At 39.7% G+C, this 13,402-nt stretch overlaps 1 protein-coding gene across 5 annotated transcripts in view; it reads left to right on the top strand.

The window, feature by feature from the left end:
* The first annotated feature begins 3,799 nt into the window (after window positions 1-3,799).
* Window positions 3,800-13,402, top strand: part of NARS2 (asparaginyl-tRNA synthetase 2, mitochondrial) — a 137,975-nt gene continuing 128,372 nt past the window's right edge. For 3 of the 5 annotated variants that reach the window (XM_061202800.1, XM_061202805.1, XM_061202802.1), the window contains exons 1-4: window positions 3,800-4,230; window positions 7,116-7,225; window positions 7,730-7,850; window positions 9,828-9,968. In XM_061202800.1, the coding sequence (XP_061058783.1) occupies window positions 4,090-4,230; window positions 7,116-7,225; window positions 7,730-7,850; window positions 9,828-9,968 (513 nt within the window). In that variant the 5' untranslated portion in view covers window positions 3,800-4,089. The remainder of the gene's footprint in view (window positions 4,231-7,115; window positions 7,226-7,729; window positions 7,851-9,827; window positions 9,969-13,402) is intronic. The other 2 variants (XM_061202803.1, XM_061202804.1) reach the window with 1 other exon arrangement.

Consider the following 13,402-nt stretch of genomic DNA (forward strand, 5'->3'; position numbering starts at 1 on the left):
GCAATTTGGTAATATCTAGTAAAGCTGAAGATGCATATACCCCAGGCTTATGATCCCGAGAAACTCTTTCATGTGTATCCAGTATATTTATTGCAGCATTTTTGTAATCAAGGGCAGATCCAGTTCTGTGGGACTCAAAGCTTATGTAATTTGGGAGGTTCTCTTTAAGAAAAAATAATACAAAATTACAAATACTAAAGTAAATGTTTATTTAGAATGAGAAGAAATTTCTTGAGCCTTGGAAATCCATGTCCCTTTATGCTGAGTTCCTTTATAAATGCTTTCTGATTGCTTCCTCTCTCACCCTACAATTCCTAGCAATTCCCAGCACTGCAGGGGGGAAAGAGATGGGAGGGAAGGCAGAGGGGAGATGTGCATGCGAATAAGGGGCTCTAAATTTCATGAGCTTCATGGTAAATCCGCCTCTGTTTGTAATACAGAAACACTGAAAACGGCCCAAATGGCTATCAGAATGAGAATGAATAAATTATGGTACATTTATATAATGGAATATTAAAAAGAATGAACTAGACCTACATGGATATATCTCAGAAACTAAATTTGAGTTGGTTACTAATGCTCTGCTGTGTGTATTCCTTTAATTGACCATTTACTCATCAGTTTCTCTTTCTAGATTATGAGCTGCTTTTCTGAAAGTTTCAAACTACAAATGTGACTTTTTATGCTCTGTGCCTGTACCTTACCATTTTTCAAGTTAAGTTATAGTCATAATTGTTAGCTCCTTCAGAGAAACCCAAGATGCTTACAATATCCACTTCTTTTCTACATCTAATGTCTCCATAATTTCTGCATCAAGTACTGTGTTCCTTTGTACTCTGAAGTCATGACCTTGAAATCAAGTTTTGGGTGTTGAAAGTTTTATGACTAGATTCAAGCACAGTGAAAACCATGAACACTGACTGGTACTCCATGGTAGTATGGGGTATCAGCATAGTGCCTACCTTTTAGAAGCTCTGAAGCTTTGCAAGTTTAGCTGGAAACTGTCAAGCCGAGCCTGGTTAAAACCTTCCCCAAAGCTGACAAGTAATGCTGACAGTGTTCATTGCACACACCTGCAGTATCAAAAGGTAACAGGAAGGGTGTTTCACTTCCGTTCCTAACTTCAGGGCACTTCAGGGAACTCCATGGATCATAGAGAGCCTGGTATGCATGCTAAAGAAAGCAAGTCCTCTTTACGTTGTAGGGAGAACAACTGAAGGGTTGCTTGATCACTGGATTACGAATGGGTAAGAGAATGGACTCTAGTGCCAAACTGCCAGTGTAACTTGGTACAAACTATGAAACCTCTCTGAGTTTCAGTTTCTCCTTTGAAAACTGGGGATGATGCTACTACCCCTACTTCAGAGTGCTGTTGTGAGGATTAAATGAGTGAATATGTGAAGAATATATTAACAGTATACATTAATATTAACATATTAATCCTGGAACATAGTAAGGATTCTATGGCACTAGCCATCATTATTACCAACAGTAATATATTCATTTTAGAAAGATCACTCTGGCAACTGTCTGGAAGATGATGAATCTAAAAGGGGAAGTGTCACTCCAACACTGAAAATAGAAATAAATAAGAAGATGATATGATTTGATACAGTACAAAGAGTGGCTTGAACTTAGCACCAGACACACAAATACTGTAGTCAGCTTTCAGTGATCTACATTTTAAATGAACTATCGCTAGTTTTCCGTTTCACCCACTGGTTTCCCTTGCCTTCATCATACTACTGGCCAGTGGTCCCCTGCTCAGAAAACAACCCTTTGACTTAAACGAGTAGTAGGTGACAGGGTAAAAGAAGTCAGGATCCTCACTCTCTGAGACTCAGACTGCAGTTCTTAAGATGCACACTGGGGAGGACCAGGTAAAGAAAGAAGGCAAGACAAACAGACGGCCTGGGTAGGAAGTGAGCCAACTGGTCACTATTTTTGGTCCCTTGGACAAGGTAGCATAGTCAAAGAGGAGATTTGAACTGGGATACATATCATTGGTATGTACACCAGATTGTCTTGTTCCCCAGATTTTGCAACCAATACCAAAGACATACTTTTTTTTTTTTTAAGGCCCATAGCTACATAATTCAGAAGGCATTTAGCTGCAAGTTTCCATATTTCTGTTCTCAAGGTTCAAGAAGTGTCCAAGAACTTGGTATTTTCATGGGTGATATTTTCTAGTCTGTTTTGAGAACAGTTTTACAATTCTTCCAGGCTTTTTGCCCTCCTGGCAACCGTTCTTGCCCACCTTCTGGCAGGAAACACTCTTTCCTACATCCCAACCTGGCAAAATGCTTATCCTCCTCCAAAACTCAGCTTATTTCCTTTTGTAGGCTACCACTTCACTTGGCTTATACATTTATATTGGTACTTATTAGTTTGTATTACAATTCTCTGTTTTCTTTTTTATAAATTTATTTATTTATTTAGTTAGTTTTGGCTGTGTTGGGTCTTGGTTTCTGTGCGAGGGCTTTGTCTAGTTGTGGCAAGCGTGGGCCACTCTTCATCGCGGTGCGCGGGCCTCTCACTATCGCGGCCTCTCGTTGCGGAGCACAGGCTCCAGACGCGCAGGCTCAGTAGTTGTGGCTCACGGGCCTAGTTGCTTCGCGGCATGTGGGATCTTCCCAGACCAGGGCTCGAACCCGTGTCCCCTGCATTGGCAGGCAGATTCTCAACCACTGCGCCACCAGGGAAGCCCCAATTCTCTGTTTTCTTGCCAGTCTCCATGTCTAGACCATGAGTTCCTTGATGAAAGGGACAATGGTTTTATTTCCCACCTTGGAGAGACTGTATAGCATAACAGTTTAGTGGATGGAGCCAAGATTTCCAGGTTTAAATCTCACATTTATAGAATGTATATCCTTGAGCAAGTCATCTTCTGTGCCTAAGTTCTCTTATCTGTAAAATGGGCATAATAATAGTGCAACTTTAAGTAACTAGCCCTTACTTCTTTCTTTTAATCAGATAGAAAACTAGTTCATGAGTATCAATGAGTTAGAGAATTTTTTGATACGTTTAAAAGGTGGTCTAATACATGAAGGAGTCAAATAAACGCAGATAACTGTGTTGGAAAAGGAAAGAGAGAGGTCAAATAAACGCAGATAACTGTGTTGGAAAAGGAAAGAGAGAGGCTCAAAGATTCTGGCAGGCAATGCCCAGCAATTCCTCCACTCTCTCTCCAACAGCTTCACACTGTTATGCCTTCTCTGACTACCCCATTCCAAGTCTTTTTACTTACTCTTACCTGTCAAAGGGTTACCTTCTGTAGCAAGCCATCTTTGGCATCCCACGCTTAGGCTGTGTCAGGGAACTGATCACCCTTTTATTCAATTGTCTGTTTAGATGTCTGATACCACCCAACCGTGACTTTAGCAGGGGCTCTGTTGTTTTTCTCTGTTCTCAGAACTCCTAAAAGACTGATCCCCTCACGCTAATCCTCTCAACAATCAAGAGTCTCCTTCTGGTCCGCTTTCCTTCTGCATCAGTCACTCCTTGCCCTTCACTTTGCGTTCCTCAGCATCACCCGGAAGCTTTAGAAATGAAAACTCTCATACCTCGCCCCAAGTGGGTTACCTAGTTCCTTTAACGCTGACCTCTACAACCCTAGCGTCTTAGCTCCGCCCCATCTCAGCTCCTGGCCCCGCCCCTTCCTCCGCTTCACCACCTCTTTAAATGGAGTCACAAGTACGCATGCTCCCTCTGAACTTCCTCGTAGCGTGATGACGTTGGCGTGGTGACGTAGGGGTGGGTGCCGCGCGTGTTTCAGCTTGGGGTCCGGGCGTGAGTTTAGAAGCTACGCGGGGTTGTGGGGTGTCCGGGGAGCTTAAGGCGCGCGCTTTCTTTTTGGCGTTCGCCGCTGAACGTCGTGTCCTTTCCGCCCTTTCGGGGAGGGGGAAAGCAGAGCTTCTCCTTCACGAGCTGGGGCCCGTGAAGGAGAAGGGAGCCAGCGGGGGACTTTGGAGCGCCTGAGGGCAGGGCTGCGGCCCGGAAGAGGGGAGGAGAAGAGTGGGTTCCCGTAGGCAGGGTCCGCACGCGCTGGGATCAGGGCTGGTCCCGAGAAGGGCCTGGGGCGGCCGCGCAATGTTCGGGGCCCGGTGCCTGCTCCGAGCCCTGCGCTCCTGTTCCTCGGCTCCCTGCCCGAGGCACAAACTTTCAGCCAAACTGAGCGTGCGGGACGCTCTCGGGGCCCAGAACGCAAGTGGGGAGCGCGTTAAGGTCCAGGTTAGTGTATCGGAAGGGGGTGGGTTTGTTCTTTTCGTTGACTGATATGGCACGTCCACGTCTAGGCTTGCCGTGTGCTGTCGGGTCGGACAGAACGACCGGCAGGGGAAAGTTAGAAAATGTAGGCAATCGTGTGCGTCCACGTTTTTCTCCTCTCATTGGTTACCGTTAGTTTTGCCTGAAAAGTGCTGGAACTTTGCTTTCATGATACAGGTTATTACCCGTAAACTTGTTTATCATACAGCAAAATGAACGAGCCCGTTTTCTTTTGTCCCTCATAACGTGTGTCCACAGTTATATAGCTCCTTGAGTGCAGGAACTATGTCTTACCCATCTTGATAGTCACACATAGCTGGCAGTAAATATTTGTTCAACAAAACCATACCTTTTATTCAACTTTTAACCACCTCAGTGCCTAAAATGGGGCTTTGCATATAACTTATGTTAATAAATTAGGAAAACGAGTGGAGTGTAGCAGTTTGAAAGAGCTCTGGAGTCAAGCTGCCTCGGTTTAAATCTCTGCCGCTTAGTAGCTTGTTAATTATGGGCATGTCACTTAACGTGCTCTAAACCTCAGTTCCCTCTTATGAGAATGGAGATAATAGTCCCTATCTCACAGAGTCCTGAAGATTAGTTACAAAACATTTAGGACAGTGGCCCACCGTGAATAAATGTTAGTTGCTATCATTTCTCTTGTTAATAATAATATTTTCAGCGGCTCCACACAGAAGGTACCTCCTTAAAGGAGCAGACCAAGCAAGGAGGTTTGACTTACTAGGTTGCTGAAACACACTGATGCAGTTATTTTTGCTATCCTCACATATCCTTGGTTTTTAGCAGTATGACCAATTTCCCCCTCTTTACATTTCTTTGGGTTTCATATTCTTTCTATTATCCAAATCAAAACTTTTTCTTGCATTAATCTATTAATTTGACATACATTAATACCTTTGTGTGCTAGTCTAGAGAGGATTCAAAGATGAACAGAACCTACTCGCTAGGTTAGAGGCTTTCACTTTAGTGCTGTGCAGTGTAATTTAGAAGTATCTGAATTGAGTGGTACTGTAATTGTAAAATACACACTAATTTTGAACAAAAGAATGCAAACTATCTCAGTATTTTTAATATTGATTACATGTTGATATATATTTTGGGTTCAATAAGATATACTATTAAAATTAACCCATTTCTTTTTTATGTAACCACTAAAAAAGTAAAATTACGTATGTGGCTCACATATTTTTGTCAGACAGCCCTGGTCTAATGGCTAAGACAAGAAATGACAACAACATGATAAGTATTAGTGGTATAAATAGAAAACTTTGAGAATACAGAGAGGGAAGTTCTAAACAGTGTGAGGAGGTCAAAGAAGACTTCTTGCGTGAGGTGACATTTCAGCTGAGTCCGGAAGGATGTGTTCCTCAGGCGCAGGATCCAGGGATAGGGTGGAAATATCATTTCAGAAGAGCTTGTTGACAAGAACATGAACTTTGAACTGAGATCTGTGTTTGAATTCCACCTGTACTACTTGGTAACCTTGAGTATTTAGCAAGGTTATCCTAACTTCTCTAAATATGTTTCATCTCTAAAGTGATAGTTCTTGTGAGGATTAAGTAGAAAAATATTTATAAAGAGCTTAGGACAGAAGCACATTAAACAGTGCTCCATAGATGTTAACTTTTACTAACAAGTAAAAAGCAAGGCATTGGTGCTTTGGATTGGGCATGCTCAAGTTATGAAGGGCCTTGTATGTGAGACTGAGACAATTTACGCTTTATTCAGTGTAGCCCTGGAGAAAGATAAGCGCTTCCTAGTAGACTTGGGTTTAAATTCAGGCTCTGCCGTTTACCAGCGGTGTGCCCTCAGGCAAGTTATTTAACTTCTCTGAGCCTCAATTCTTCACTTGTAAAATGGGAATAATGATAATCCACATTGCTGTTGTGAGGAGGAGGTGAAACAGTATATGAAGAAGGTAGTAAAATGTTTGTCACATAGTAGATGTTCAGTACATGATAGATATTCTTCCACTGGAAAATAGTCATGGATTTTCTACTGTGTGCCTGACAATAGCCTTCAATGCAACTAAAAATGTGATTCCTAAACCCACAAAATATTATGGACATGCAAATAAGTAATAGAAGGGCTTTAATAACAGTGTCTATTAGGGTGTGGTGGGGATACAAAGAAAGTCAGGATCAGTACAGTTTTCCTAAGTAGGATCATCTCACTTTTCCCAAGCACGTTTGATGGTTAACTGAACACCATCAACTGTTTCACAGTTGTTCAGAGGCTGCTAGAATATTCTCTCTCAACCTCTATGCTAGTTAAATTTAACTAGCATAGAGGTTGTCATCTGTGAGAGAGCTGTTTTTAGTGTTCTACTTGAAGACATCTCATTTGTACTCATGCATGCCTGTCATTTAAATTCAGTGTCTTTGAAAGTTCATGTGCTACTTAATATCTATACCTACATAATCTCCCTTCTGGGAATTTGATATAAAAGGAGAAAGGAACCAAAGTATGTGCCCTGTTATGTGTAATGGTGGGGGAGAGGGCAGGGGCAGGAAGAAAACCTGGAATATTAGGGGGATTGGTTATGCGAATTAAGCTCATCAGCCTAACGGGATTTGGGACCTCTTATTCAGAATGATGAGCTTTATTAACAAAACGACAACAACAAAAAAGGTGGAATGCCAAAGCTGTATTTCACTGTAATGAGGACCATATAAAATTATATATGCATATCGGTAAACTAAAAGCAATTGATTTGTTCAGGCAGGATTATGAAGACTTTTTTTTTTTTCATTTAGTCCTCTGTGTGTATGTGTAATGAAAATATAAAATGTTTGTATTTTAAACTCACATTTAGAAATATTTCTCATTAGGGATGGATTCGTTCAGTCCGATCCCAGAAGGAAGTCTTGTTCCTGCATGTCAATGATGGGTCATCTTTGGAAAGCCTTCAGGTTGTAGCAGATTCAAGCTTTGACAGTAGGTGAGTTTTTTTTGTTTGTTTTTAAGAGTACTTTGATTTTTTTTCATCTCCTCTGTTCCCCATTTCCCTATTCCAAGTGTTCATATTGCCCCCTCAGTGATCTTTCTAAACAAATCTGCTTTTCATAGCTTTGAGGCTCAAGTCCAAATACTTGGAATCAAGATCCTTTTCTCTCTCTAACATCTTCACATGACAATATCCCCCACCTATCCTTTGCTTCTCTCTCAACTATGTGCAGCTCTTAACCCAATTAAAGGTAAAATCTTCTATCATTAAATGGTTTAGGGACTTCCCTGGTGGTCCAGTGGTTAAGACTCCATGCTCCTAATGCAGGGGGCCCGGATTCGATCCCTGGTCAGGGAATTAGATCCCACATGCTGCAACTAAGACCTGGTGCAGCCAAATAAATAAATAAATAATAGTTAAATGTTCTGAGAGCAAGGTTGGTATTAATATGAGGGCTACATGTAAGATCTTGTTTATGCTATTGTTTTGTTATTATAGAGAACTGACCTTTGGGAGTTCTGTGGAAGTTCAAGGGCAGCTGGTAAAAAGTTTGTCCAAAAGGCAAAATGTGGAACTGAAGGCAGAAAAAATTGAAGTTGTTGGAAATTGTGATGCCAAGGTATGTGTTGTGACACGATTATGGAGGCCATTAAGGCTTAATTTAAAACATTAACAATGTTTTAAGTGTGATTATTGGGAAGATGGCACTTGGAACATTTCGATTGTGACTTCCTAGATAATTGAAACAGGCTATAGACTGAGGAATGTAGAAAGAGTAGCAAAAAGTATTTATGTAGATGGCGGAGCCTTAGGAGTGAGAGCTAAGTGATAATACTCTGTGTATCTCTGTGGTGCCTGTCACTGTTGAGATTTGCCACTTTACAAGCATGCCTAGTCAGCTGCAGTGACAAAGACATACCAGGGCAAACCACATTCTTAGGAAAGCTCTGCCTAGAAATTACTTTTGCATGATCTAGAACTGTACCATCTGGTGCAATAGCCACTAGCCACCCATGGCTATTTAATATTAAATCAGTTAAAATTAAATTAAAAATTCAGTTCCTCAGTGACATTAGGCACATTTCAAGTGCTCAGTAGTCACATGCAGCTGGCAGCTACCGTACTGCATTGCACAGGTACAGATCATTTCCGTTTATCACAGAAAATTCTGTTGGATGGTGCTAGAGTGTGGGGATACTTAGGCTGAACAAAGATAAGAAATTCTACATTAAGACATATTTATTCCTGTTTTTGCAAGACTCTTCTGTTAGTAGCTTTTTATGTATAGCCTGATAAAGAGGTTAGAGGGAATAAAACCATAGATTATCAATCCAGTTTCTGTTTGGAGAAAATGAGACCCAACCAGGTAAAATGACTTGCATTAGGTCATATTGCTGATTAGTGGCACAGCTGAAGTTTATGCGCTAGCCATTTTAACCCCCTGTGGTTTAGCTATACTCATCTTCAAATATTTAATGAACAAAAAATGAGGAATATAGGGAAGTAGCATCATTTTAATTCAAATTCATTTTTAGTTCTTTTGGATAACTGAAATGTTAACCATTTTTATTTTTGCTTTTTTAGAGGGATGTATGATTATTAAAAATTTGCCATGTGTTTTAATCTTCTTAAATTGTTTTCCCTTGGTGGGTATTGATGCTTTCCACTACTCTTCCCCCTCATTTCAGTCATTTTTAAGTATTCAGCATTAGGGAATTCTGAACCTGCTAACAGTCCCCAGATTCCTATTAATGTGATCATATTGTCACTTTTGTAGGTATGGGACCTATTTCTATATGACATAAATTAATGTGTGCACAAGGCCTAAAAGGAATAGACAGCTATGTTGGTAGCCTGTTTTAGAGTTCTTTTACTTAGCTTCTCTGTTATCTTTTTTATTGAAACTTTGGTTTTGGTCTGAAACTTTTATCCTATCTTCTCAATCTTGTAAAATGAGTGTGGGCAGGGAAATTTTTCTAGGTAGAGTCATAATTTCCTTTAAAATTTTTATGAATATACATTGCTCGTCCAGATGACAGAAAGCTGTTGACCCTCGCTCATGTTCTGAAACAGCAGCACATGGTGATAAATGGTGATAAATAGTGCTAATTGATTATGGGCGCTTGTGGGCTTTCAAGACATTTGGGCAATTTTAAAATTCAATACCAGATGTTTGTATACAGCTGTAGAAAACAATGTTTAATATCTATAATATTCTAAACTCATGTGTGCCAAACAGTGGAGTGTTTTGGGTAACTATATCCTAATATCTCTATTTGTAAGTAGTGATTGATAGCTAACGGATAGAAGTTTGATAAATAACAGATGAGCCTTGGTGATAATAAGTAACTTTGCCCAAGGTTCCAAAGCTAATAAGTAGTAGAGCTGAATTTAAACCCACATCTTTCTGATTTCACTCACTGTTCTACTAACTTGTTAGAATTAATGTGGACCATATTCAGTTATGTTAAGAAATAAAGAACGAAAGCATCTTAGTTTTATTCTAAAGCACTACTATTTAACAAATGCTCTGTAAACTGATTTTATAAAACTGTATTTCTTTTAGCTTCTAACTTGTTTTTCCTTTTATTGTCAGGCTTTCCCTTTTAAATATAAAGAGAGGCATCCTCTGGAGTATCTGAGACAATACCCTCACCTTAGGTGTAGGACTAATGTTCAGGGTTCTATACTGAGGGTTCGCAGTGAAGCCACAGCTGCTATCCATTCTTTCTTTAAGGTAAGGAGCTTTGCTTCTAGGTGTTCTTTCTTGTGAAGAAGTTGAATAATTGTAACACTGGAGTATTATCCTGAAAGTTCTTCGGGTTATTTATTCCAAGCATCCTTTATTGTGTGGTACTTTTTTCTTTGGCTGATTTTAAATTTTCTGTTTATCACTGGTTTTGAGTAATTTGATTAATGTGTGCCTTGGCACAGTTTTCTTTATGTTTCGTGTGTTTGGAGTTCATTGAAATTCTTGAATCTATGCATTTTAATTTTCACCAAGTTTTTCAGTCATTATTTCATCAAATATTTTTTATGTTACCTCTCTCCTTGGGAGACTTCAGTTAACCATATATTAGGCCACTTGATGATATCCCGACAGCTCTCAGATGTTCTTTTCTTTTTAAAAAATCTTTTTTTTCCAGTGTGTTTCTTTTGGATAGTTTGTATTACTATGTCTTCAGGCTTACCGACCTTTTCTTCTGCAGTGCCTAATTTGTTATTCCTATCCAGTGCATTTTTCACCCCATATCTAAGTGAAAGGCTTCATATCTAAGTGTTTGATTTGGGCCTTTTTTTTTTTAGTGTCTTCCATGTCTCTACTTAACTTTTTTGAACATATACAATATAGTTTTAGTTAAAACTGTACAGTTTTCATAGCTGTTTAGTAACTTTTTACATCCTTCTAATGTGTCAGCTATAAGTCAGTTTTAATTGATTGATTAGTCTCTTCATTATGGATTATGTTTTCCTGCTTCTTCCTTTATCTGCTAATCTTTGATTAGGTGCCAGACCTTGTGAATTTTACCTTGTTGGGTGCTGGATATTTATAAAGCTTCTTAAGCTTTGTTTTGGTATGTAGTTAAGTTACTGGAAGGGTCTTGCTTTTATGATTTGTTAAGTAAATCTGGAGCAGTGCTCAGTCTGGGTCTAATTATTCCCCACTACTGAGGCAAAGCCTTCCTGAGTATTCTACCTAGTGCCTTGTGAATTACAAGATTTTCCAGCCTGATTTGTGGGAGCAGGCATTGTTTCCAGCCACATATGAGCACCAGGCACTGTTTCCTCTAATCGTTGTGGATGGTTCTTTCCCTGGCCTTGGATAGTTTCCTCACTTGCATGTGCTGATCATTCCTCCACCTAATACTCCAGGGTGACTCCCTGTACATCTCTGGAGTTGTTGGACAGCTCTCTGCTCTCTGGTACTCTGTCCTGTCAGTTCTAGCCACTTTGGTCTCCTCAACTCAGGGAGTCTGCTGGGCTCCACTTTATTTCTCCCTTCTTCCTGCTGTGGCCTGGAAAATCTCAAGGTAGTAAGCTGGGCTGCTGGTAGGGTTCACTGTGTTTGTTTCCTGTCTCTCAGGGATCACTCTCCTTTGTTGTCTGATATCCAGTGTCTTGAAAACCATCATTTCATGTGGTTTGCTTGTGGATATTTTTGTTTTGTTTTTGGTTTTTTTTGTTGTTTCAAATGGGAGGGTAAATCTAGTTCCTATTTCTACATCTTGGTCACAGACATTTTGTATACAGTAAGCACTAATTTAAAAAAATTATTGGTGTTGATCAAGTAGATTGATCTAACGCCTAAAGACATTTTGTCTCATTTAGCTTTGCTTTTCAGCCATTTCCCCCAACCCGGGAAAGCCACAGTGGAATGTAGTTGGTAAGTTGATGAGGTGAAGGGACCCTCCTTCCATGTGTTGGATGGAAGGGCTCCAGAAGCAAGAGTGACCCAATGGATAAAGTTCAGTATTATTCCATGTAGTTTTGGAACTCTTCCTAATCCACTTCTCCAAATCCAGCTCACTTGCAAAGATTGTCTGACAGCATACCCTTCCCTTGGACGGCATCCAAATTCATGCAGGCCCAGCCCTGCCATAGCACACGAAGAAAGTTCTTGCTCTTTGAAAAGCTCCTTAAGAGGTAATTTTTGGTGTGACAGCTAAAGAACATCATGGCTTTAAAGCATAAGAATAAACAAAGGAAAATAAGTCACATTATACAGTGTCATCCCATTATAGTGTGAAAGGGTGTGTTTACATATGCTCTCATAAACTTTCTTATGCATCTTCCATATGGCTTTTCTCTTTTTTTTTTTAATAAATTTATTTATTTTATTTATTTATTTTTGGCTGTGTTGGGTCTTCGTTGCTGCCCACGGGCTTTCTCTAGTTGTGGTGAGCAAGGGGCTACTCTTCATTGCGGTGCGTGGGCTTCTCATTGCAGTGACTTCTCCTGTTGCAGAGCACGGGCTCTAGGCATGCGGGCTTCTGTAGTTGTGGCTCGAGGGCTCTAGAGCGCAGGCTCAGTAGTTGTGGCGCATGGGCTTAGTTGCACCGCGGCATGTGGGATCTTCCTGGACTTGAACCCGTGTCCCCTGCATTGGCAGGTGGACTTTTTGCCACTGCGCCACCAGGGAAGTCCCATCCATATGGCTTTTCAATAGTGCTTGAACCATACAAACAGAAAATTTGTTCAGATGTAAAAATCTTTTTTCCCTATATGGCTTTAACAGCTGATAAAGTCAGTGGATCTGCTTTAATTCTGAAAGTTTTATGGATTTCTGGCCAGTAGGTGGTGGTATTGGCAATCCATTAACAAGTGGGCTTTACCTAATTTATACATTTCTTATTACTTGAAGTTTTCACAGGTATGTAAATAATTTTAAAATAATAATAAAAAAACTAGAAAACTCTGAAATCAAAGAATAAGCAAAGTAAAGTAAAATTTAAAAAACACTTTAGGTGGTTGAAAATAATGAATTTTAGCACTGTTGGTGATGGTTATAAAGGTAGGTACTTTTGAGTCTTATAAATTCACTTCTTAATTGTAAAGCTCTGGAAAATATAATCCTGATACCTGCTTCTAAGATGTTACCCACTTGTGTATGTGACAAGATTGAATTGTTTAAAGAAATCATGGGAGTACTATAGGACATATTAAATATTAGTTATATATTATCCTATATTTGGTACTGTTTCTATGTTTGTTACTTTAGGCTCCCTAAAAGATGTTAAGAACTAAAATGTAAAATTTTCAAAAATTTCAGACCTTGAAATACAGGGAAAAAGAAACTTGAGCACAAACCTTTTAGTTAGGATACTTTAAGGATCTAGAGTTTTTTTGGTTTGAGTATCAAAAATGTGTAGTGTATAACTTGCTTTGCTTATAAAATTGACACATTTGCTGAGTACTAAAACATGACTATCTAGAATCCTCAAAAAATGAGTTACTTACAAGAGCTGAGTTTCTCAAATAATCGGATTATCTTTTAGGCACCATTTTTTTTTCTAATTTCCAGTGGAAGTTATCCTAAAATGTATTACATACTTCCCTGGCTTCCTGAAGTGAGCCAACAGAAAAGAGTTTGCCCTTTCTTGGTGAGTTGAGGTTCTTCCTCTGAGTATCAGATTGTTCTCTTCTCAGTATGGCAGTGCCTTCAAAGCCTGT

This window comes from Eubalaena glacialis, chromosome 10 (genome assembly GCF_028564815.1).
Source record: "Eubalaena glacialis isolate mEubGla1 chromosome 10, mEubGla1.1.hap2.+ XY, whole genome shotgun sequence".
NCBI classification, from domain to species: Eukaryota; Metazoa; Chordata; class Mammalia; order Artiodactyla; family Balaenidae; genus Eubalaena; species Eubalaena glacialis.